This window comes from Panicum hallii, chromosome 7 (genome assembly GCF_002211085.1).
Source record: "Panicum hallii strain FIL2 chromosome 7, PHallii_v3.1, whole genome shotgun sequence".
Classification (NCBI taxonomy): domain Eukaryota; kingdom Viridiplantae; phylum Streptophyta; class Magnoliopsida; order Poales; family Poaceae; genus Panicum; species Panicum hallii.
Genome location: NC_038048.1, coordinates 31,758,896 through 31,784,097, shown reverse-complemented (window position 1 = coordinate 31,784,097; position 25,202 = coordinate 31,758,896). Strand labels below are relative to the sequence as shown.

The following is a 25,202-nucleotide window of genomic DNA, read 5'->3' as shown; positions in this document are numbered from 1 at the left end:
AGATGAATCTAATAAGATATATTAATCCATAATTAGCGGAGGGTTACTGTACTATCACTATAACAAAACATAGATTACTTAGGCTCATTAATTTTATCTCGCGAATTAGCACCTATCTGTGAAAAAATTATGTAAATAAATTTTATTTAAATTTCTAAATGGCATGTGAAAAAAATTTGTAAATAGATTTTATTTAAATTTTTAATTGGTAAGATTCTTTTTAACGTGATAAGACTGAACTTTAGCCCTACACGACCAAACGGGGCCTAACCAGTTATCAGTGTTATTTTTTTGAACGAATTATTAGTGTTATTTTGGTGAACGGAATAGATGAAGTGGTACTTTGTCGAGTGGAGCATTTTGCCTCGTCAAAGCAAGCAGTCTTGGAGGGCCGTCACGAGCGCCGGAGTCTAGAATCTTCCAGAAGCGTCAGGAGAGCCGGACGCTGCCAGCAATGGCGGAGAAGCTGGCCCCCGAGAAGCGTCACGCCTTCGTGCACAACGGTGAGCCGCCTCCCCCAACCTCCACGCCCTGCTCCCCCTTCTCCGCGGCCGCCCCCAGGCCCCACCCCTCTGACCTAGGGTTTGATCCCCATCCCCCCGCTATGAGCAGGGCAGAAGGTGTTCGAATGGGACCAGACGCTGGAGGAGGTGAACATGTACATCGAGCTCCCCAAGGGCGTGCCCACCAAGCTCTTCCGCTGCACCATCCAGGCGGGCCACGTCGAGGTCGGCATCCGCGGCAACCCGCCATACCTCAACGTCCGTGCTTCTCCTTATCCTACCCTTGCTATTCGGTTCCACTCGATTCCCTGCTGATAGATGCTTTTTACCCACTTGGATTTCGTCGCTTGTCGGTTGGGAATTGAATTTTTTTGGGGTGATTTTGCAGCACGACCTGACGCACCCCGTGAAGACGGACTCGTCGTTCTGGACAATAGGTGTGGCCCAATTCCATCACCTCTGCAGTTCTTGCTCTTGAACATTTATCGTTTTCTCTGACTCGTGTGGACTTGTGGAATGCTGTGGCGTGATTTGTGGAGCATTTCTGACATCATGCGAGAACAGTTCTTAAAATTGCTGGTGCCTTTTAATTCATCTGCAGTGCGAGCTGTTTGCCTGCTAATTCTAAAATTGGCACAATGCTTTTACCCGTTCAATGTCTACTTGATGGATACAACTTGAGGTTGGTTTTAGTTTTGGTCAGGGTTAGCTGAGAAGTAGAAAGTAGAAACTTGTTGATGAGTAATACTTCTCCTGATTTGGCATGCTTTTTGTTTTATTTGTCATTCCAGACAACACCATATGTCCCCGTCATTTTACTTTGATAGTTTGACAAAAAGAAAATTTAAGTTGTATGCTGGCAATAGTTATCATACTATAATGACATAGATGTATCTTTCTTGACAAATGCTATATGTCAGAAATCATATTAAATTTGTGTATATTACTGGCCAAATATGTTAAAATTTAATTGCACGTATTCACACAACATCTATTGAGAATGAAGGTAGCACTAGAAATAAGATTATTTGTCTTCACTGTTCTGGGAACTACTGGCTGTTTTTAGTTTTTTTTTATATAATCTGAGTTAGTGAAGGAGTAGAAAACCTAACTAACTTTAGTGCATCTCATCTATAAGTCTTTTATTGGCTTAGTTCACTCGTAGAGCCAACTTAAGGACATAGGAAAACACATCCTTTCTTTCAGGGTACATAGCAGGTGAATTTGGGAACCTTCGCTGCCTTTACCAATCAGAATGCTTCTGTTCTGAGGTTATTTTTAGAACAGCCAGTCACCTGTGACTTGTGAGTTAGTGATAGCATGAGAATGATTTCTCTGATATTGATGAAGAATGATATTATAGCAAGAACCTGCAGCCACTCGCATGAAGTTTAGTAATTAGTACTATGGATATATCTGTACTTGCATTTAAGTCAGTAGCACCTTTCTCCGCTCTTAACATGGACAATGGTGACAATAATGCAGAGGATGGTGAGATGCATATCACACTGCAAAAAAGAGAGAAGGGGAAGACATGGTCATCTCCCATACAAGGGCAAGGTATCTTGGATCCGTATGCGGCAGATCAAGAGCAAAAACGGCTTATGCTGCAAAGGTTTCAAGAAGAGGTATACTCACCTTTTTGTACTAGTTTTCTTGCTGTGCATATCTTTTTGTATATAATTGGCCATGCTTTATTTTGGTGGCCAATATGTGGAAAAATGTCTAGAGAATTAAGATAAGATGATTAAATCAGAATAGTATAGAGAAATATGTGGAAAAAATGTTTTGGTGTCTTCGAGTTGGACCTGAGCAGTTTTGCTGCAAACTGTATCTGTTTCCATCTGATTGGTGACTGTGATGGCCCCAAAAGAATGAATCATTCACTTGGGTGTGGGGAGTGTTTATATTGAAAATGGTTGCTACCATGTAATCAGGTGGAGTTGGACAATACTTGGTCTAGCCAAAAAGCTTTTGCATTTACGTCTTTATATTATTGTGAATGCTGAAAAATTATATACTTCATCCCTTCCCTAGACAATGTAATCATCAATACCCAGAATGAGGATAATATCACCCAGCTGTTGGCAGTTATTTGCATTTAGCAATATTCTGACTGATCATACTTAACTCTGCAATTTCCCAAAAACAGCCTAACTGCAAGTATAAGAAGTTTATTAAGAGTATTGTAGTGTCAACTCCATGTTGTCAAATATCAGAAAAAAAAAGATAGAAATACCTGACTTTATAAGTTTGGTAGAAAGAGCAAATATGGCAAAATATTACTCAGATGTTAACAGAAGGTGTAGCTGAAACTATTCGTGCTCATGCCAACTTTTTGGAAGGCCCTTTTGAAAGCTAGAACAACATGAATATACTATTCTATTCTAGTGTAAATCTACTTGAGGTAAAAAATCACTTATAACATGCTCTAGCTTTAACATATGCTTTTCTAGTTTCGATTTGCATGCACCTTTTCTAATTCCGCTATCTACCATGCATAGAACCCCGGGTTCGACTTTTCGCAGGCTCAGTTCAGTGGAACTTGCCCTGACCCAAGGACCTTCATGGGAGGAATACGCCCCTAGTGAAGCTTCATGGCTGAACAACATTTTCTCCAGATGCTCCTGCAGCCACCCCTGCATCTTTGTTAGATGCAGCAGCTGTACTGTACCAATTCATATTGTAAATTGGTTGATGTTTACCCTTCAAATAATGATGGTGTGACTGTGTGACCCCATTCATGACTCCTGCAAGTTCATCAGCTGACTGTAAGTTCCCTGAATCGGGCTACCTGTGTAAATGCTAACTATAGTTGTGATCATCACCGGATGAGTCAGTATTTGGTGAGAACTGATGACATGGCAGTCTATAAGTTGGCTTCTAGGATTCGCCACTGTTTAACTGGACCTAAAGCTTGTGCGACTTTTCACAAATTTAAATTCTCAGGGTATGATGCTTTTGCTGTGGAGTATATCCCCTTTTCCCATCAGCCAAAATTCCGTACTGTCTGTCACCGTTTCATTACAGACTTGTAGCCAAACTGTTTGGCAAATTCTTCAAAAAAGATTCTAATATCTTCGGTGATAATAATAAATTTCTGATACTAAAGAATTACAGAACGGGCATGTGCTTACATAAGATTCTTGATGAAGACAAAATGTACGTATCGTGGGCCTATCCTGCTAAATGAACTCATCAGTTGGGCCTTTCTTCATTTCGGCCGGCCTCGGAGGCCCAGCAGCGGCAAAGCAGCCGAGCCCAGCCCAAGAAAGAGAGAGACGTGAGGGTCAGAAGAAGCGTGCGGCATCCGGCAACGAAGCCATCTTCGCTTCCCTTCTCCTCCCCACCTGGCCACCTATTTATCGCCGGCTGCTAGGGTTTTATGGTTGCCGCCGTGTACCCGAGCATCACCGCCTCCACCCCCGACGCCCCCATCGCGTGGCCGGTCCTCCGCGTCGCCGACGCCCTCTCCTGCGGCTTCTCTTGTCACATCGCGCGCCGCCGCCGCCTCCCATCGAGCTGCCGAGCGTAGCAGAGAGGAGATCCGTCTGGGTCGGTTCCTTCTCTTCTTTCGGTAAGGAAGCCCCCCAACCTGCTTACTTCGATTCATCGGCTCCGTTTGTTCCAATCCGTGTTCAAATTTCGATTTTCTTGCGATTCCTTGCGAGGAAGGGGTTAAGCCGCCCGATTAGTGCGGATGAGTCCACGCGTAGGGAATTTATGATGCTCCACCTGGGATTTTTTTTATTCTTTTTGTACGCACTCGGTGTGGATATATGAATCGGTGGGAGCGGGAGGTAACCCACCCGCCCCGGTTTCTTGTTAGCCTTGTTTTGCTTAGTTTTTATGATTATTATGATCGGATGTGATGGTCTCATAGCTCGTTCTAGGTTGTGTGCATGGTGTATTGTCTTCGTAACCTTGATCAGCGGTTGGGTAGCATTTATTTACCTGCTGCATGTAGTCAGAACAGTTCACTCTTCATTGCAGAACTATGGGCTATTGGCCTTGCAAATTGAACGAAAGGGCCTGCATTTGTTCAAATGGCCCTCCATGCTTACGAATCCCCGGTGCCAGGGCTTCAGCTGGTTTGTGGGCTGACAATTGAAGTATTGCGAGTTTTGTAGCCTTGCAGTATGAAAAGTAGACTTCATTTGTTCAAATGTCTTAGGTTTCATGTTCCATTGAGGCACAGAAGGGCTTGTGTGTGCACTGTTGGACAGTTATTGGTTCTGTAGCCTTGTGAATCAAAAAAGGGCATGCATTTATTGAAATATCCCAGCTTACATATTTTAGGGTGTGTTTGGATGGAGAGCGAGGTAGAATGGAATGGTTCCGTTCCAGATTTTTAGGATGGAGTGATTCCATCTCTACGTTTGGTTGGAGGGATGTAGTGGTTCCATTTTTTGTTCAGTTGGAGGAACCAGGACGAATCTGCTCGTGCTCTGTTAACTCCCGTTACGCGGGGCCAGTTTGTCAGCCACACTGCTTCTCCCTCTCCTCCCTGCCACCGCTCGTCGCGTGCGGCCTGCTGCCCGGTCACCAGCCGCCGCAGCTTGCAGCCCGAGCAAAAATTGATCCGATGTAGCCTGCCAGGAGGGGCAATTTCCAATCAATTGAACCCACACAACAAAAAACTAAGGATAAAATGCAACTTCCAATCAATCTAAATCAAAGTTTGGTCGTGGAGCCTCCGCCCCGCATGCCAAATTCGTCCAGGAGCTCGCCATTCCAGGCAGCAGCTTGCGATACCGGCTAGCAGCTCGCAAATCCGACCGCTCTTTGCAGCTGCCTGCCGCTCACGAATCCATCCAGGAGATGTTGCGCCTTGCTGGCCCTCACTTCCTCAGGCCTCACACATGGTTCTCCGCCTTCGCCCGCGCATGCTCCGCTCGCGCAGGTTTGTAGCTGCGCCTTCGCTCGAGCATGCTCCGCCCGCCCAGATTTGCAGCTGCTCCATGCGTGCCCGCGCGAGAGAGAGGGCGACGGCGCTCACGCCGTTCAAATGGGGAGAGCTCGTCCGGCTGTTTTTTTGGGACGGGCTCGTCCCAGTATCTGAGCGAATATTCCCCTCGGGGAGCCGCTCCGCTCTACAGCTCTCCAACCAAACGCCATCCGGAGCAGAACCACCATTCCATTCCTTCTCATCCCACCAACCGAACACTACCTTAGTGGCAACGAAGCTTGTAGGAGTAGACAGGGATGATTGCTTTACTTTAATTGAATGTTATGATACATAACGGTAGTATCGTACATGCCGTTTTAGTTGTCAAGATGTACTATGGGTTAATATTGGGTTGGTCCTAGTATGTAAGTTATTATACCCTACCACCCTTTTCTTCACTAGATAGCAGATGGCATGCCAAACTTTATATATCGCTATTCAAGTCATGTAATTTCCATTTGGTTGCATCGATTACTTATATTCATTTTCGTCTAGTTTGATACTGTTTTCAGTTTGGAACTTAGTTTTTACTAACTTTCTGGCTAATCAGCTCATGTATTTCTGCAGGTTGTATCCAGTTGTACATCTTGACTCAGGATCTCTGTTAAGAACTTAACATCTTTGTTCATATGGAGCCCAAGAAGAGTTGTCTTCTGATCACTTACTCCCAGGAGATCATAGATGGGGCACCTTTGTATGTCTCATCTAACTGCCTGCCCATAAAAGCTTTGAAATATGAACCTGCTGGTCATTCGTTCCATGCTGCGGCAATGAAGCTTCTTGGTCTTGCGGAGCAAGAAGACACAGAAACTGATGATCGCAGTGTTTCATCGGATGACAAGAGCCAAGATTTTAATACTGCCTCTGATACCTTTAGCAGCAAAGGGAAGAAGAAGTCTTCTGGCAGTCAACAACAGGATCACTATGCATTGCTTGGTTTGGGACACTTGAGATTCTTGGCCACTGAAGATCAGATTCGGAAGAGTTACCGTGATATGGCACTTAAGCATCACCCAGATAAGCAAGCTGCTCTGATTCTTGCAGAGACAACGGAGGAGGCAAAACAAGCAAAAAAGGATGAGATAGAGAGCCATTTCAAGTCCATTCAGGAGGCTTATGAAGTTCTCATAGATCCTACAAAGCGGAGGATTTACGATTCAACAGATGAGTTTGATGATGATGTCCCAACAGACTGTGCCCCACAAGACTTCTTCAAGGTTTTTGGCCCAGCCTTCATGAGAAACGGACGCTGGTCTGTTACCCAGCCTATTCCTTCTCTTGGAGATGATGCCACTCCCATAGAGGAAGTTGACAAGTTCTACAATTTCTGGTGGTACAACTTCAAGAGTTGGAGGGAATTTCCAGATGATGATGAGTACGACTTGGAGCAAGCTGAATCTCGTGAACATAAGAGGTGGATGGAGAGGCAGAATGCAAAGCTACAAGAGAAGGCTAAAAAGGTAGAGTATGCACGAGTGCGTACTCTTGTTGACAATGCTTACAAGAAAGACCCAAGGATCCAGAGGAGGAAGGATGAGGAGAAGGCTGAGAAGCAGAGGAGAAAGGAGGCGAAGTATTTGGCAAAGAAACAGCAGGAGGAGGAAGCAGCAAGAGCTGCTGAAGAGGAAAGGAAAAGGAAAGAGGAGGAGGCTAAGAAAGCTGCAGAAGCTGCTCTCAATCAGAAGAAGCAGAAAGAGAAAGAGAAGAAGCTGCTCCGCAAAGAGAAAACCCGTCTGCGCACACTTGCAGCACCTGTAGTTGCAGAGAGTCACTTTGGTCTATCAGATGAAGATGTTGAAACAGCATGTGCCTCACTTGATATGGAACAGCTAAAGAAACTCAATGACAGTGTGGAGGGTAAGGATGCAGCTGAAAAGGCCAGGTTGCTGAGCAGTGCACTTCACAAAGAAAGTTCCTCAAAGGAAGCAAAGAAAAGTGATGCAAATGGTGTGGAGAGTTCTGCTTCAAAATCCAACTCTACAGGAGGAAAAGCAACACAAGGCAGCAGCATATTGAACAGCTATGAGAAAAAAGAGAGACCATGGGGAAAGGAAGAGGTTGAAATGCTTAGGAAGGCAATCCAGAAGTATCCAAAGGGAACTTCAAGGAGATGGGAGGTTGTTTCTGAGTTTATTGGAACGGGCAGATCTGTTGAAGAGATTCTCAAGGCCACGAAGACGGTTCTTCTGCAGAAGCCAGACTCAACAAAAGCTTTTGACTCTTTCCTCGAGAAGCGCAAACCAGCCCAATCCATTGCTTCACCGCTTTCAACCAGAGATGAAACAGTTGGTTCATCAACTGAAGGAGCTGGGACTGCTTCATCCAAGGTGGCGGCACAACCTGCTAGCAGCCAGACAGCCAATGGGAAAGCAGCTGCTGATCCTGTTCCAGATATTGCACCTTCTATGACTGATCCAGATGCCTGGACAGAGACACAAGTGCTGGCTCTTGTCCAAGCTTTGAAGGCTTTTCCTAAGGACGCAAGCCAAAGATGGGAGCGTGTTGCTGCTGCTGTCCCTGGTAAGACTGTAGTCCAGTGCAAGAAAAAGGTTGCCGCAATGAGGGAGAATTTCCGAAGCAAGAAAAGCGGGGAGTAGTGTTGTGTCATCGCCTCACCAAAGTACATTTTGCGAGGAATATAGCTGTACGGAAATATTTATGGAGTGAGCATCTTGGCTGGTGGCTTGTGCTGGGGATTACACTTGACAAACCTCTTACACCACCAGTGGCGAGAATAATTTTGATCTGGTTCTGTGACAACTCATTCATCCTGCCAGCGATGTCGGGTTTCTTAGTAGTAATGAAGTTTGGGACTGCTAGAGAGGAGCATATGCCATTGAAGCTCATCTACTGTTGATGGACTGATGATTGGCCATTTGTAGCACTGGTACGCATGGGTTTTATTTCAGCTGGCACCTGGGGTTGTCTATGCTTTGCTGGAAGCCATTGGAATATTGCCTTGCTGTGTAGTGGTATGGTCCGGCCTGGCTGAGTAAAAATGTAGGGAACCACATTGTGTTTTTATTTATCTACTAAGATAGAAATATTTGTTACATGGCGAGACCTTTTATTGAAGTGAGCATTATTTTGCCTAGCTGCATTTTGTAGCTGGACAGTTCTTTCTTGGTCGCATCTTAATGCCCCATACTATGAGAATAATCTTTCACCTGCCGAGTGGCTATTCTTGTTAAGATGGTAATTTCTGTGCATCGGTGGGTAATTTTGGCATGTCATCTCAGCCTTAAGTGAATTTTCAGCTGTACCATATATCTCCATGTTGTTTGATACTTTGCCAGGATCTTTGTTTCTTGCCTTCGCACAACAAAGGCAGGCACACATTACAAGCGATTGCCACAATTTTTTACAGTATTCTTTCTTTCTTTTTCATGTCTTGATACAGATTGTAATACACACTGTAAACGACACAGTTTAGCAATCTTAACAACATACGACAGTTTATATGGGTAGCGTGTTCTCACACTAGCTAGACTACAGACTAGTGTAACCATGGTGCAAGTTTAGATCCTATTCGAATTATCTAGAACTAAAGTTTAGTCAGTGCTAAAGTTTAGCTGGCTAAAAAGTTAACTGACTATTTGGATACATAGATGGGTTACACAAAAGAGCGCCTTCAGCTTGTTGGGATGTGAAATGGGTAGGGTTTAGAGGCTGGAGCATTTCCGTCTTTTTTTTTTATCTCTCATCTGTGCCCTCCTTCCAGGCTCCAGCCACCCTTTAGCTACTTTGAAGGATTAATGGACTAAACTTTAGTCACAGTGTGCCTGATTTTTAGTCCAACTTTTAGTCCTATTTGGATAATCTAGCATTGAAGTTGGAGAAACTTGTTTAATTGATACTGGTAAAGTTATTTATTCCTTCATTAAGCATCGAAAGTTCAATATTTCCTATTCGATACTAAGTCTGAAATTAGTTCCCACCGTCTATTTTCACCGGTGACGGTGTTGACGGTGTCAAATTGGGAAGATTGAATTTTGAGGGCTAAGGAAGTAACTTTGCCAATGTCAACTAAGAAATTTTCTCCTTAAATTTAGCTGACAAAAAATTTATGATGGGATTTCTCCTTAAGTTTAGCTGACTAAAAATTTATGATGTGATCCGAAGGACCTTAAACGTAGTATTCCAAAATAAGCACTAAAAGTTAGTCATGGGATCCAAACAGAATCTAGCTCAAAATTGCTCTGACATACAATACGCCTTTAATATTTAACTTTGCAACGCCCTTTTCAAATATGTAATTTCATGGCAAGCAGCATCAAAAGTCTCTACTTCTGTGTTGTAGTTTTGAAATCCCTTAGGCCCTGTTTGGAATCTTGGAATTGAATTTCATTCTAATAATTAATTTAGATACAAATCTATTAAGCTAATATGATTATATATGGAATATATTTGTATATTATTATTGGCCATACGAGAATATTTGCTATATTTTTACTATAGAGAAGTGAGCTAAAAAGCGTGTTACAATTTACTGAATAGAAATATAGTTTGGTGGTGTATAAAATCAATTTTTATCTCCCGCTCTATAAATTTAGGATAGGCTTATATTTAAACTTTAAAAATTCGTTGGAAAGGTTGGTGGGATGTCAAATTCTATACACCACCAACCACCAAGTTATATTTCTATTCCGTAACTTATAGCATATTTTTTTGACTCACTCCTCTATAGTAAAAATATATCATATAAATCTCTCTTATATCATATTTTTTAACTCATTCTCTACAGTAGAAATATAGTATATAAATATCTCTCTCGTATAGCCAGCAATAGTATACAAATATATTTCATATATAATCATATTAGTTTAATAGATTTGTGTCTAAATTATAATTATTAGAATAGAATTTAATTTGAAGATTCCAAGCAATTATGATTATTAGAATAGAATCCAATTCCAAAGTTCCAAACGAGATAGCTTTTTGATAATTCTACCGATCGTTTTGCGAGATTTACCTAACAACTCAATAACGCCAAAGCGGTATTTGTGGTTACCAATAGACTACCCGAGGCCCCAGCATAGTATTACGTGGGAAAAGAAAAATACTCTAAGACCACAAAAGGAAAGAAATTGACAAATTGCCCAGCTCGATGGCCAAACCTTTGTGCACTTCTTTACTTGACCTGCTGAATGCACGTGTGCTCCCAGTGGTGGTGCCTCGTGTTCAGCCGAACACTAAAAACAGCAACCAAGCTATAAAGGGCATCGAACGGACAATGCACGAGAACTAGTGCGCTCAATTTCAAATCAACAATCACCCAGCACCTATGGGAAGTCCATTTACAGAGCTTCTAGTGCACCATTTCTTGGATCGTATGAACCGGCATCAAAACATATGAAGTGGAAACAGAAACATCAGTAGGGAAGCGGCCCTCGCAGCTTGTTAGCGATGTGCAGCAGGTGGTCGATGTTTGTGGGCGGGTAGCTCTGGAGGAGCTTGAGGTTCGCGGTGAAATCTCCGGCCAGGAGCCGCCTTCGGACGAGTATCAGCATCGCGCAGCAGATCCGCAACAAGGTAGCCTGCACCCGGGGCAAGAGAATTTTAGTCTAGCGTGCATCAAAATGCACCTCGCAGCATGGAACTGAAGATGGTAGTTCCCTGACCTGAGGGCCCTCTGGGTCGCCTAGTAGGGTGTCCCATAGGTGGAGGCAGTCACTGAACTTGAACTCCTGTGTTAACAGCAAGGTGATCCATCTGAATGCGTAGAACTGAGGATTAACCTGGAACACAGCGGGTGTTAGCCTGGGAAGTGGGAACAGATGTACATGTACTCCATATGCTCAATCACGAGAAAAGAGTTCTTCGGGATTCAAATAAATACCTTGGTTACGACCTCTAAATGCCGCCAGAGCTCCTCGTCATGCCTTTTCAGAAGTTGCGACAGTCTGGTGATTGTGGAGCGTATACCGACCACACTGTTGTCAAGTTGCTTGCAGAAGTTATCTCGGAACCCACTAAGCAGCTCAACAAAACAGAAAAATGCATCTGCCTCCGCTGAAGCCTGTTCACAAGGTACATCTGGTCATCAGCATTGAAGTTATCTTTGCCTCGACATGTTTCAGAAGCTGAAATAAACATTTGGAGGAAGTGCTACACCAGATTAGAAACATACTCCAACAGGCATGCTATCTTTCAGAAAATCCAAATTAAAGAAAACAATGTCTAACCCATTATGGGATATTAAGGCCAGGAAATATCACACAGGATTGATGTCATCAGTGTTTCTTTCCATCAGCAAATCAGCATGAACACATTTTCATTTTTCTATGTGTAAGCATGTAGTGACATTAGAGGACACTTACAGCATGATTTTCATCTGAATCGTTCTTGAAAACATAAAAGAGAGGTGCCAAAACCTCATTCATTCCTTGTACATATCTTATACCCGGATTTAATTTTGCAAAGATGGTAAGTATACGCTTCAGTGACTCCTGAAAACAAAACAAATCATGTCAGAGAATAGGGAAAACAGCGTGAATGACAACGAAAAAGTGACCTCATGTCATAGGATACACCTACCTGATTAGACAAGGAATCTGAAGCGTCCCCATTGAAAAATTGCATCTCAGGATGAGTACGTTTAACATCTCTATCAATCTGCTCTATAATTTCAGATTCCTGCAGTATTGAATGGTCAATATTTTAGTTTAAACTGCAGAAAAGATATTCGCAATAAAAGTTCGCTAACGCTTCAAACAAAGGGAGGTCAGTGAATACTGAACAGTAGCAAATTGCAATATCAAATCAAACAAATTACAGCTGCAAAGCATGTACTAGGAACAACAGTTAGCGATTCAAGAACCTATAAGTCCAGAGTGAAAACTAGTCAAGTCACTATATGGACCCCTCTCCAGATATAGAAATTCAGACCCATTATTTTCACTTTTCTAATGACAGATGGGCACAGTTAGGCATATTTTAAAAACAAGATGCGAAGTACAATAAATAAAGAGTTGAATCACCATAAGTTTGTTCACATTGCAAGAAAATTGTATATGATAAAATCTGAATGTTGAAAATATGGTCATATAAGCACGTGGCAAAAATAGTCGGGCCACCATGAGCAATTACTATGGAACAATACCAATGATGATACCACAGACTCCACACACCAGAGTGCAACATATAATACAAAAATGGAAACACCCACCAGCAAGTAATTTTAGTTTTCATTAAAGTTACCTGAAAGTATTGGTTCCAAACACTAGTTTTCCCAAGGCTTAAAGGATGCTCATCACGAACAATCTCCGCCCTTGGTAGCACACCAGTTCCTTCAGCATCATGTTTCTTCCGTTTGGAAACAGTCATTTCCTCCATTCTTCGAGTAACTTCTGACTGACCAGAACATAAATGTATTACTACATAGGTGGGTACAACAACAACAACAACTTAGGCTTTTGTCCCAAGCAAGTTGGGGTAGGCTAGAGATGAAACCCACATAAAACAAGAATAAGAAACACAAAAAACACAAAAAGGGCACAAGCCAAAGGAAGAGTTAGGGGTTAAATAAAAAGTAACAAAGGTCACGGTTCAGATACGTTAATTGCTAATCTCCAAGCGCTCCAATCCATAGCTAATTCCTTAGCGATATTCCACTCCTTAAGGTCTCTCTTAACCGTCTCGTCCAAAGTTAGTCTAGGTCTACCTCTACCTCTCTTTACATTATCGCCCCGCTTTAAAACTCCACTACGCACCGGCGCCTCGGGAGGCCTCCGTTGTACATGTCCAAACCATCTCAACCGATGTTGAATCAACTTCTCCTTGATAGGTGCCACCCTGACCCTATCTCGAATCTCTTCATTCCGGACTCTATCCCTTCTTGTATGCCCGCAGAACCAACGCAGCATATGCATCTCTGCTACACTCAGTTGCTGGACATGTCGCCTTTTTGTAGGCCAACATTCAGCACCGTATAGCATCGCCAGGCGAATCGCCGTCCTATAGAACTTACCTTTTAGCCTCTGTGGCACCTTCTTATCACAGAGGATGCCCGAAGCCTGCCGCCACTTCAACCAACCGGCTGAAATTCTATGTCTAACATCTTCATCAATGTCTCCATTTTTCTGAAGCATTGATCCTAAATACCGAAAAGTATCCTTCTTGGCCACCACTTGACCTTCGAGGCTAACGTCCCCATTCTCATGCCTAGTCGGGCTAAAGTCGCACATCATATACTCGGTCTTGGTCCTACTCAGTCTGAACCCCCTCGACTCTAACGTGTGTCTCCACAGCTCTAACTTCATATTAACCCCTGCCCTACTCTCGTCAACTAGCACCACATCATCAGCAAAGAGCATACACCAAGAGATATCACCCTGTATGTCCCTTGTGATCTCATCCATCACCAAAGCAAATAGATAAGGGCTCAATGCTGACCCCTGATGTAGTCCTATTTTAATTGGAAAGTCACTGGTATCGCCATCACATGTTCGAACACAAGTCATCGCATCCTTGTACATATCCTTGATGAGGGTAATATACTTAGTTGGGACTTTGTGTTTTTCCAAGGCCCACCACATGTCGTCTCTCGGTACTTTATCATACGCCTTCTCTAGGTCAATAAAGACCATGTGTAAGTTCTTCTTCTCCTCTCTATATCTCTCCATCAACTGTCGTACTAAGAAAATCGCCTCCATGGTCGACCTCCCAGGCATGAACCCAAACTGGTTTTGGGTCACCCTTGTCAATCTTCTTAGGCGATGCTCGATAACCCTCTCCCAAAGCTTCATCGTATGGCTCATCAGCTTAATCCCCCGGTAGTTAGTACAACTTTGAACATCTCCCTTGTTCTTGAAGATCGGTACTAAAATACTTCTCCTCCATTCCTCCGGCATCTTGTTTGACCGGAAAATTAGGTTAAAAAGCTTAGTTAACCATACTACCGCCCTCTCGCCCAGGCATCTCCACACCTCAATGGGGATGCCATCGGGACCCATCGCTTTACCTCCCTTCATCCTTTTCAAAGCCTCCCCGATCTCTGCCTCCTGAATCCTCCTCACAAAGCGTCTGTTGGTATCATCAAATGAGTCATCCAACTCGAAGGTAGGACCCTCATTTTCCCCATTAAACAACTTGTCGAAGTATTCTCGCCATCTGTCCTTGATCTCCTCATCCTTCACCAGAAGTCGATCTGTCTCATCCTTGATGCATTTGATTTGGTTTATGTCCCTTGTCTTCCTCTCGCGGATCCTAGCTATCCTATAAATGTCCTTCTCTCCTTCCTTCATACCTAGCCGTTGATAAAGGTCATCAAAAGCCTGACCTTTCGCTACACTTACAGCTCGCTTTGCAGACCTCTTCGCTAATCTATAGCCCTCGATGTTGGTTGCGCTCTTGTCGAGGTGAAGGCGTTTGAAACACTCCTTCTTCTCCTTAATAGCCCTTTGCACCTCGTCATTCCACCACCAAGTTTCTTTCACTTCCTGCTTGCCTCCCCTACTCACACCAAACACTTCTGAGGCCACCTTCCGAACACATGTCGCCATCTTTAGCCACATATCATCTACATCTGCTCCTTCTTCCCAAGGCCCCTCGCCTAGCATCCTCTCCTTAAACGTTTGTGCCTCTTCCCCTCTAAGCTTCCACCACTTCGTTCTCGCAATCTTGGCACGTTTGTCCCAGTGGGTACGTACCCGAAAACGAAAATCCGCCACCACAAGCTTGTGTTGGGGGACAACACACTCCCCAGGTATCACCTTACAATCTAAGCAGGCACGTCTATCCTCTCTCCGAGCAAGGATAAAATCGATTTGGCTCGAGTATTGTCCACTATGGAAGGTCACTAGATGGGACTCCCTCTTTCTAAAGAGGGTATTTGCTAACAGCAGGTCGTAGGCCAACGCAAAATTCAAAACATCCTCCCCCCTCGTTCCTACTACCATACCCGAAACCCCCGTGTACTCGCTCATATCCTACATTAGTCGCACCCACATGGCCATTGAGGTCTCCTCCTATGAAGAGCTTCTCACTGATAGGCACGGTACTAACCATGCTATCAAGATCTTCCCAGAAGTGACTCTTGGAGCTCTCACTAAGACCTACCTAAGGGGCATAGGCACTGATCACATTCAGAACCAAATCTCCAATGATCAACCGCACTAGGATAATCCGGTCGCCTTGCCTCCTAACATCTACAACTCCATCCTTAAGGCTCTTATCGATCAAGATGCCTACACCATTCCTACCCGAAGTTGTCCCCGTGTACCAAAGCTTGAAGCCAGAACCCTCCACCTCCTTCGCCTTCTGGCCCTTCCATTTAGTCTCCTGCACGCATAGAATATTTACACGCCTCCTAATTGCTACATCGATTAGTTCTCTTAACTTACCTGTTAGAGACCCTACGTTCCAACTACCTAGACGAATCCTAGTTGGCTCGGCTAGCTTCCTTACCCTTCGCACCCGTCGAGAGAAATGCGAAGACCCTTGCTCATTTTTCACTACACCCGAGCGCAGATGTAGCGCGGCACAGAGGCTGCGACGACCCAACCCTTGCTCACTTATCATCGTACCCGGATCACGATACGACGCGCCCCTGAGGGGATGACGACCCGGCCCTTGCCCATTTAACACCACACCCGGGTTCCGATGTAGCGCGCCGCTAAGAGGGTTACGCCCCAACAAATTTCTTATGGGTTTCATTTCCATTAGAGTGGCTGATTTTTACGCTGGTTCGCCAAACCTAACACAACCCTCCACATTTTCTCATCGCGGGCTTGGGACCGGCAACGGCAGTAAAATAGACAAATCAACAAATCTGCAGCACTCTAAAATACTGGCCATATGCGTGATTGATTGCTCCAAAATTCAAAATTGTAATATATTTACTCCTCTGATGAAAGCTGAGCTCTATTGCTAATGGCTGAGATTGGTCTTTCTTCGATAAATCATATAGTTTGGTCTTTCTTCGATAAACCATATAGTTAGACACTCACTAGCAATAGTAAACAACTAGTGAAATTATATGCATGAAGAACTTACAGGGTTAACCAGAAGCTCATCTTTGAAAGCACTGTACTGGGACCGCTTTTTCTCCAGTTCATAAGGCCATAGAGCACGATCAGTTGGCAAGTATCCCAAGAGAAGCTGCTAACTATCAAAAAAGTCAAATAAATTTGTAGTGTACAGAACAAGGAGAAAATTTCTAAATATCATAACTAGGCAACTAGCACCCCCCCCCCCCCCCCACACACACACACACACCAGGACCAGAAAAATTTTACGTTGATATCTAGTTACCTAAATGCTCTTATTCAATTTCTTTAAGTTTGAAGCCAATCACATAACAGAAGTTGTCCATCACAGAAATCCGAAATGATCCATGCAATGGAATATAATTCAGTACAAATAACACAGCAATGCCAAACTGACGAGCAACCCTGGGGTCTCGTCAGTCAGGTGCTAAAAATACCCGGTTATAGTTTCTACTTAACCACTAGGCCCCAAAATATCATGATGTGATACTGCCAAAGAAATGTATCTACTCAACCGTTTCTTAGGTGTGCACTGTGCATCAATGAAAAAAATGTATGGAACCTATTGGCAACCTACCTGCTAACCAAAACTGCTGCAATCATACCAAACCAGGGTAAAGAACATTTCTTCAGTAATACTAAGCATAGAAGAAAGGAAATAAGATGGTATGTACGTAGGGCCAAAACGGAGAGCATGAGGTTAAGTTGTTTTTGCATCTATCATCTTGGTGTCGGAGTAGCCTAGTCTTTTGTTTTTTCTGTATAATAATTATCTGGCTCGGGTTAAAACCCCACCCACCCCCAGCCCCCACCCCACCCCAACACACGCGCGCGCACACCCCTAAGATCAAAAACTTGTAATCCAGTACTATTTTTCTTCCATCACGGCTGTTATCTGACGGTCCAGGATAGGGGGCCTGAATCAGGAACACCCTCTTCCTTCTGGAGCGATTGGGTAACACCCAGTGTCAAGGAAAATGTCAAGGCAGCATTGTTTGTGCCTTCAATCTCCAGCTTAGCCCTACCATCTCACTCTGCTGACAAACTCTCCCTACCTGTCCAGGCTCTTGTAACAACGCTGTGGTATTTTCATTGATCCTTGATGGAAATGGGGTTCAACTCGAAAAGAAAATGTATGTGATTGGCATTCATATACAACATGAACTTTCAAAAGAGTTAACAGAGAAAAATTGCCCATGTAGATGTGACTATCCAATCCGGAACTAGTACAGGACTACAGGGCCATCAACATGATCACCAACATAGGCAATGCCATTTCTCTAGCATGTAACTACGTGAGTGACAGAACAAGCACTCGATCGGGCTAAACATGCAGTTATGCAGCCAATAGAGAAGAGCATAAGGGAGATGTCCGGACCTTCCAGACGACCGGCCGCAACCCGGCGGCGTCGGGCACGCCCTGGCACGCGAGCCTCCGCAGCTCCGCCAGATCCACCACCTTCCTGTCCAGCTGCAGCGATCGCGGGGAAGAGGCACAAGGACACGAACAAGCGAGGTGAGCCCGAAACGTTCCCGAGCTCAACAATCAGTAAGAATCCCATCCCGATCGCCGAAAAGTACTCACCGCGACCCTGAACTCCGCGACGAGGTGGGCCCGCGACCGGCCGGCCGCGCCCGCGCCTTCGCCGTCGTCGTCCGAGCCGTCGCCGTCGCTATCGCGGGGGGCGTTTGGAGGAGGGGTGGGGACCGGATCCCGGGGCGGCTGGGGCGGGGGCAGGGGAGGCGGCGGCGGCTGGGGCGGGGAGGGCGCCGCGCGGGGCGGGGAGCGGTGGCGCGGGGACGAGGGAGGCGCGGACCAGATCGGGCTGTTGAGCCAGTCCGGCACGGATTTGCGCCTGGGCGTGGCGCCGTCGGCCATGTCGCCGGCGGCGGAGCTAGCTGGCGGGGTTTTGGAGTGGGGACTGTGCAGATGGGGGCCAGGTGGGGAGCGGTGGCGGCCGGTCTCTTTCTCGGGGATCCAGCCCGACCGCCGACGGGTGGGTTGGACCAGGGACCTGGTGCGCAGCGGCCGATGGTTTTTTCTGCTCTTTTTGCTTAGGTAAACGGCATCGGTAATTTGGATTGATGCCACTAATTCAGAAGCTAAACATTTATTTAATTTGAAGAATGGACTTATGAACTTATTTCCCACGGGTACGGGTCTATTACAGGAAACGAAACAAATATTATCAAAAATAAGTCAGGTGACAGAGAATTCTATCTAAATTGCAAATGTGAAATTTCAAGCATGATAAAAGAAAGATTTGAAAAGATGATCAAGATCCTGCAAAAGATGAAAAATGATATTTTGAAGAATAACTCATGACTGCTTGCCTACGTAACGCAATGCAAGTATAGACACATTCCAAAATTATATACATGTTGATTTTGTGGCGTGAGGAAACTATTGAGCATGCTCCGCTAAGATGCTAATATGTTGATAAGATATGACAGGGGTAAAAAGGACTTATGAGCTTAAAAGAAATGTCAAATCCTTTAATTTGATTAAGCAATACCTTTTTATTTTATTGTTGAAGCACCAAATGAGAACATGACATTCTTTATTATGAATATTTAGCACTTGGGAAGCATGAAATACAGCTTGAAAGCTAGATTCATTACTGTTGTATTGCTGTGAAGGTGAAGGGATATGTACAAGTGGTATTTTGCATATATTTAAACCATCAACATTGCATAGTGTTGCATCTAATTTATCCATAGCAAAAATAAGTTCCGCCGTCAAATAGATGTTGATCATCTTTGATGACCCACCATGGGTGAGTACTGGCATTGTGATTAGAAACTGATTCTTTTATGCTGCTAGAACTTAATATTGATTAAATCTTATTCGGAAGATACACTCTCCGGTGAAGTATAGATCTAATGTTGGAGTCATTATTCAAGATATAAAAAATTATCTTCGAGATCTCTATCTCTTTCGTCCATATTAGCAAATAGTGCAACGAGGCACTAAGCAACCGATTTGTGATGGTTGTATTTGGATTGATGAGACCTGCAAATTTATCTTCTTTATAAACCATGAGTTTTATATCATATCATACGGCATTTTAAGAAAATAAATAAATGCTATGCATTTAAGAAACTAAACTTGTATAGTGATACTCAAAGAACATAAAATATGGGTGTGATGGTTCTCAAACATGTGTGTTCACACTTTATACGGATATAGATAATCATATAGATAATTATATATATGCGTGTGACATGCTACTTATCAATCATATAAATAATTATATATACGTGTGTGACATGCTACTTATCAATTGTATAGATAATTATATATACGCGTGTGATATACTACTTATCGATATGCCACCAGAAAACAACTTACACAAAAAAAAGTGATCGACAAAAATGCAACCAATACAAACTTCAGGAGATAAGGAGTCAGCTGAAAAAAGAAAACGTTGTTGGTCAAGGCAAAATCACATGATCGTCCACTCAAAATTCGCACAAACACCTTCCCCATCTAACGGACGGCCAAAGCTTTAATCCGACGGCTGAGAACTCGCGAGCGCGATCCTGCCGTCCCCGCGCGGCACCTCTCCTTCGCCCCCACTCCGCCCGCCTTCTCTCGCCAACCTTTCCGAGATCCCACGTGCGCGCGCGGATCGGCAGGCGGGCGGCGGCTCACCCACACCCGAGACGCCGGCGGGAGGGGGAGCCGGAGCGCGCGGATCGAGGACGGGAAGCGTGGTGATCCCAGGAAGGCCGGCGAGATGAACGCCTTCAGGCTCGCCGGCGACATGACGCACCTCATCAGCGTCCTCGTCCTCCTGCTCAAGATCCACACCATCAAGTCCTGCGCCGGTGAGAGACACCCCCCCCCCGCCCCGCCCCAACGATAATGCATCTGCTTAGGCGAGTTCCACCGCCTCCCGTATCGTTGCTCCCGAGTCCCGAATCGTGGAATAGGCTGCCCGCTGGCAGCTCCAAGAGGTTACTCGTTGCATTATTTTTAAGTTCGGTTCTGGAACTGTATGGGTAGGAGGCGGGGAAATTCTGATCTTGGAGGCCATGGGATTGCCTGTATTTTGATGCATTTTGAGGTTTTAGGTAATTTTACGGTGGAAATTCAGAAGGCAGTAATGGCCGTACACTGCAATTGGAGGGGGCTTTTTTTGAGCTGTTGTATCTTTTCTCCCTGTTTCTGGACATTATTTAGTACTTCGTATTTGTAGGTATTAGGTTGTTGGATCATGTTCCACTCCAGTTACAGACTTGCAGCGTCGGCCTAGCAGATGGCCTGAGTCTTAGAAGATTTTGTCGATACGGCAAATCAACTGCAGTAAAGTTTCGAGTTCGGTAGCTAGATACTTTTGAAACTTACAATTTGAGGAAGTGCTGTTATGTGATCAGTACCTTCTACTGATAAATTCATAAATCAGTGCACACTGGTCCACTGGCTTGTCACGGCATTGCGAACCTTTTCAAATGTATGTATTATGTTGGCACATTCTAGGAGTATAATATGATTTTTCTCAATGCAGTTGGTATAAGGACTTTTTATGGCATTCACTTCATTGCTTGTTGTAACTGTTTGGTTCTTGCATATTTTAACTGAATGCATCCAGCTTCCACAGATGTTAGGAAACTTTAAATGAACTTATAGTAACTTTTAAGAAATTCCCCTCTCCAGAGCTATTACCTTCTGCCATCATTCAACTTCTTGCGGTTTATGGTGATCATGCATAGAGTTCACATCCAGGCAAAATGATAATTGTTTGGCAATTATTATATCTGTTTTGGATATGCAATAAGTATATTATTTATGTAAGAAGTATCATGAATAAAACCCAATTTTGTTCCTTAGGCGTTTCCTTGAAGACACAAGAGTTGTATGCTCTTGTTTTCTCCACTCGCTACCTGGACATATTCACAGACTTTATATCCCTGTACAATACGGTCATGAAGCTAATTTTCCTGGGTAGCTCATTCTCAATTGTTTGGTATATGAGGCACCACAAGTTGGTCCAGAGATCATATGACAAGGATCATGACACTTTCCGCCATCAGTTTCTTGTTCTACCCTGTCTTATATTGGCCTTGCTCATCCACGAGCAGTTCACTTTCAAGGAGGTAATGCATTGAAATTTTTTTCTGAACCAAACCATAGGATAAGCTTTCAAACAGGGTAGTATATATCAAGGTGGTATTTCTATAACTAGTGACTAGGCTCTTTTTTCGGGATTTAATTAGGTAATGTGGACATTCTCCATTTATCTGGAGGCTGTTGCAATTCTTCCTCAACTTGTGCTACTACAGCGTACAAGAAACATTGACAATTTAACTGGGCAATATGTATTTTTCCTTGGGTAAGGCTTAATTTTTTCTATATGATTTTTTTTGTCCAGACAAAGCTTTGTCTTATTTTGCATGATTTAGCAGAAATATGACTCCTTACATTGGCACACACCTCCAAAGTGATTATAACCCCCAACCTTTACTTTTTGGCCCTAGTAGTATTTGTAGTATAACCCATGTTTCGGTGATGAAGGCTGAAGCGTTGCATGACATTATTCCTTTCCCACATAAATTCAGTGCTGCCTAGAAACTTTTTATTTATATATGGTTAACTTAATGTTTCCTTTTAGGTTCAAGTTTGACATGGCCAAGCACTGAACATTATGTTAGAATCGTTTGCTTACCCCTTTCTCGTGCTAGGTTTTATTTTTGAATTCTTCCATGGATAGTATAGATCTGCAATGCTATTTTTCTTGTAAAAGTATCAAATGATGAGCATGATAATATGCTTTTTTTTCTCATCTGGGTCATCTAATGGAACAAGATTATTATAACATGAGCTATCATAAGGCTCTGCCTAGTAGTGCTGCTGTATAGTCTAAGCAACTCTCTCTTGTTTCATGAAACAGCAGCTAGTCAGAATTGATATGGTTTCAGTCAGGAAAAATCCTACAATGCAGCCTTATTGTATCTGTATGGTACTATGGCTCTATCTTTAATAATTTTCAGTTTCACAGAATTCGTGTAGAGAATACACGAGATAAATTGGAGTAGTTCTGACATCTGTATTTTCAAATAATCCTCCTTAGACAAAGTTTAAGATGAGACTTGAACCAATATTTGTTGGAACACATACATATCCTACGATTGTTTTTGTCAAGTTTGGTATGTACTTTCTGTTTTTATTGTTAGGAAGATAGCTATTTTTTATTTATAAATTGACTGTTATATGCAGCGCGTACCGATCGCTATATATTCTCAACTGGATTTACCGCTACTTCACTGAGCCACACTATGTACATTGGATAAGTACAACATCTATGTTTTGTGTTGTTTTGTTTTGTTTTGGCTTCACCATATTCAAATGGTACCTAATCTCTGTTATTGTTAACATTATCAGCTTGGATATCAGGATTTGTGCAGACATTATTGTATGCAGATTTCTTCTATTATTACATCAACAGGTAAATAGTTATTATGCTCTTAAAACATTCATATACTCATTTACTAAATGTTCATGTGACAATGTCTTATGAACCTTCCATAACAATATACATGTGACAAATTTTGCAGTTGGAAGAACAACGTTAAGCTCACTCTACCAGCTTGACTGCTGGATTGGTCAATCGCTCTCTTTTTTTTTTGTCGGCATTGTATCATCCAGGATATACTATGTACATGATCTGAGATCTGCGACAAGGGTGCAGTTCATTTGTCAACTGGGACACATTGCCTAGATCACAATCATGTATATTTAGCTTTGGGAAACATAGAGAATATACTGTACATGAAATGGAAAATAGCTCGCTGCATCATGGAGATGTATTAGTTGATAGATATAATTATGTTCAGCTGATTGTGATTTGTGAAGAAGGCTTTGGCAACACTTGAGCTTCTGAAATAGTTTCAAGCAGTGTCTTAGTCACCGTGTTAGACTCTGGGACTACCTTTTTTTCGAAGAAGACTCTGGAACTATGTGTATTACATCTCTGCATAATATCAATTCTATAAGAGAGCAAGATTTGATCAATTATGCAACCCAATTGAAAATCTGGCGTTTTTTTTCTAACATGAGTTTTTGTTTGTTTTCTGAACAAAACGGCAATCAGAGTTCAGAACACAGAAAAGCCACCTAACACCAGGATAGCAAACCTGCTGAACGGAATTGTGTCTCATAGTAGACGTCAGATGTCAAAATCTGTATTTGTGATGCGTATGACTTGACAACGCAAAGTAATCCTGCAAAGGTAGAGAAAAGAAAATGAAAACCAAGCCAGATGAACTGTGCCCGAGACAAGCAAAACCATGGTTGGAGATGGAATTGCAGATCTTCTAAGAATGATGCATGGAATAGTAAGTGCCTAGGAAGAGAAAAAAAAAAACGAGACGTCATTCATAACTGTGAACTGTACCGGAAACAAGCAAAACGGCAGTTAGAGTTCGGAAAACAGAAAAATCACCTAACACCAGGATTGCACATAAATTGAATTGTGTCTCGTAGAGACTTCAGATTTCAAACTCTGAATTCAGGCGACGGATAACCAGGCAACGTGGAAAATTAGCTTGCAAAGGTAGGAGAAAAGAACATGAAAACCAAGCTGGATGAATTGTATCCTAGGCAAGGAAAACCATTGTTGGAGATGGAGCTGCAATCCTTTTAGGGATGATCCTTGGAATAGCAAGTTCCTAAGAGGAAAAAAAATGCTGGTACCTCATTCTTACGCAAAAATTGAAAATATCTCATTGGCAAAAATCTTGAGGAACATAATTCAGTTGCTGAACAATTTCACCGTCCTCTTTCTGAACAAGCTTTTTGAAGAGTTTCAAAGCTTGCAAAAGATTTTCTTCAGCAACTCAAAATTGAGAATAGCTGGCATTGCTATCGGGGTACAGAAAATTATTACTCGTCACAGCAAATCTACGGCAGACCATTCTTTGGATGTTGGACGTCTAAATGTTTGGAAGAAGTTAATAAAAAGGTTGAATCCAAGAAACATTAAGCATTTCTATGTCAGTGATAACAATTTCATTTTTATTTGCAGAGAAAATAGAGAAGAAAAATGTAGCAAAATCCGCTACCTGATGTACCAACTTGTGGTATCTGTCATGTTTGAATCACCGTGAATACCACTGGTACCTTTTTCCAAAGACGGTAAAAAAGTGCTCGTAGAAGAATCAGGTATAGCAACACTGATGTATGGTCACAAAAAAAAAATACAATGTTGTCTTTGTTGTTCTGCTCCCTTCCTTTTCCATTGCAATTTCTTTGCATGAAGCATGGCCGCTGCTGGTCCCTGCAGTTTTATGTGTCTATCCTTCTGTGTCGTCTGTCATGGTCATCACTCATCAAGCAAGCGAGGAGGACGAGGATGACAGAGAGGAGGTAACAACGGTTGCCTTCCTTCATTCCATTCATGGCTTGTTCGTTTGGCCAACTTGTTGGCTCAGCCAGGTTGTCACCATCATCTTCTCCCTTCTAATCATATCCCGCGTGCTGTACTTCATTTCAAAAAGTCGTCGACACAGCACCTTGATATCAAACCCTAAAAAGGACATGCCCACCGGTACCGGAATCAGGAGATTTTACGTGACAACAGAAAACAGTTATGAAAATAGCCACCATTACCTCCATAAAAATGCATGGTGACGCCCAAGAGTCATGAAATTAAATACTTTTACAGAGCGAGGTCCACGCAAATGGTGCGGCGCGCACCTCCTTTCGGTGATGCTTTCGGCGGCTAGATTTCGCTCCGCTCCACGTGTACCGCCGCCACCCTG

At 43.3% G+C, this 25,202-nt stretch overlaps 4 protein-coding genes across 4 annotated transcripts; 3 read left to right on the top strand and 1 right to left on the bottom strand.

Moving 5' to 3' along the window:
* Positions 1-342: 342 nt before the first annotated feature.
* LOC112899227 (nudC domain-containing protein 2) lies at positions 343-3,408 on the top strand. The gene is made up of 5 exons (XM_025967610.1): positions 343-503; positions 613-761; positions 892-940; positions 1,989-2,131; positions 3,008-3,408. Exons 1-5 carry the CDS (start codon positions 455-457, stop codon positions 3,089-3,091), a joined length of 474 nt encoding a protein of 157 aa, XP_025823395.1. The 5' UTR covers positions 343-454; the 3' UTR covers positions 3,092-3,408.
* Positions 3,409-3,831: 423 nt separating this feature from the next.
* Positions 3,832-8,660, top strand: LOC112899226 (dnaJ homolog subfamily C member 2). The gene is made up of 2 exons (XM_025967609.1): positions 3,832-4,080; positions 6,019-8,660. Exon 2 carries the CDS (start codon positions 6,081-6,083, stop codon positions 8,046-8,048), a length of 1,968 nt encoding a protein of 655 aa, XP_025823394.1. The 5' UTR covers positions 3,832-4,080; positions 6,019-6,080; the 3' UTR covers positions 8,049-8,660.
* A 1,870-nt stretch (positions 8,661-10,530) lies between these two features.
* Positions 10,531-18,456, bottom strand: LOC112901720 (TBC1 domain family member 13-like). The gene is made up of 9 exons (XM_025970689.1): positions 18,025-18,456; positions 17,818-17,910; positions 16,447-16,551; positions 12,652-12,804; positions 11,989-12,087; positions 11,772-11,900; positions 11,291-11,470; positions 11,073-11,189; positions 10,531-10,988 (listed from the first exon to the last, which is right to left on the bottom strand). Exons 1-9 carry the CDS (start codon positions 18,316-18,318, stop codon positions 10,824-10,826), a joined length of 1,335 nt encoding a protein of 444 aa, XP_025826474.1. The 5' UTR covers positions 18,319-18,456; the 3' UTR covers positions 10,531-10,823.
* A 1,568-nt stretch (positions 18,457-20,024) lies between these two features.
* Positions 20,025-23,432, top strand: LOC112900378 (ER lumen protein-retaining receptor). Its single transcript, XM_025969209.1, has 6 exons — positions 20,025-20,270; positions 21,274-21,539; positions 21,660-21,775; positions 22,660-22,733; positions 22,825-22,888; positions 22,998-23,432. The coding sequence occupies exons 1-6, from the start codon at positions 20,180-20,182 to the stop codon at positions 23,032-23,034; spliced, it is 648 nt and encodes a 215-aa protein (XP_025824994.1). The 5' UTR covers positions 20,025-20,179; the 3' UTR covers positions 23,035-23,432.
* Positions 23,433-25,202: the final 1,770 nt, after the last annotated feature.

What these genes read in the sequence shown, in the direction of transcription:
- LOC112899227 (XM_025967610.1), top strand. Translation starts at nt 455, where the DNA reads ATGGCGGAGAAGCTGGCCCCCGAGAAGCGTCACGCCTTCGTGCACAAC. An exon ending in TCACGCCTTCGTGCACAACG is followed by an intron (nt 504 to 612) that starts GTGAGCCGCCTC and finishes CGCTATGAGCAG; the next exon opens with GGCAGAAGGTGTTCGAATGG. An exon ending in CTCGTCGTTCTGGACAATAG is followed by an intron (nt 941 to 1,988) that starts GTGTGGCCCAAT and finishes ACAATAATGCAG; the next exon opens with AGGATGGTGAGATGCATATC.
- LOC112899226 (XM_025967609.1), top strand. Translation starts at nt 6,081, where the DNA reads ATGGAGCCCAAGAAGAGTTGTCTTCTGATCACTTACTCCCAGGAGATC.
- LOC112900378 (XM_025969209.1), top strand. Translation starts at nt 20,180, where the DNA reads ATGAACGCCTTCAGGCTCGCCGGCGACATGACGCACCTCATCAGCGTC. An exon ending in CACCATCAAGTCCTGCGCCG is followed by an intron (nt 20,271 to 21,273) that starts GTGAGAGACACC and finishes TTTGTTCCTTAG; the next exon opens with GCGTTTCCTTGAAGACACAA. An exon ending in ACACTATGTACATTGGATAA is followed by an intron (nt 22,734 to 22,824) that starts GTACAACATCTA and finishes TAACATTATCAG; the next exon opens with CTTGGATATCAGGATTTGTG.
- LOC112901720 (XM_025970689.1), bottom strand. Translation starts at nt 18,318, where the DNA reads ATGGCCGACGGCGCCACGCCCAGGCGCAAATCCGTGCCGGACTGGCTC. An exon ending in ATGAGCTTCTGGTTAACCCT is followed by an intron (nt 12,805 to 16,446) that starts GTAAGTTCTTCA and finishes TGTTCTGGTCAG; the next exon opens with TCAGAAGTTACTCGAAGAAT. An exon ending in GCGACCCAGAGGGCCCTCAG is followed by an intron (nt 10,989 to 11,072) that starts GTCAGGGAACTA and finishes CCCCGGGTGCAG; the next exon opens with GCTACCTTGTTGCGGATCTG.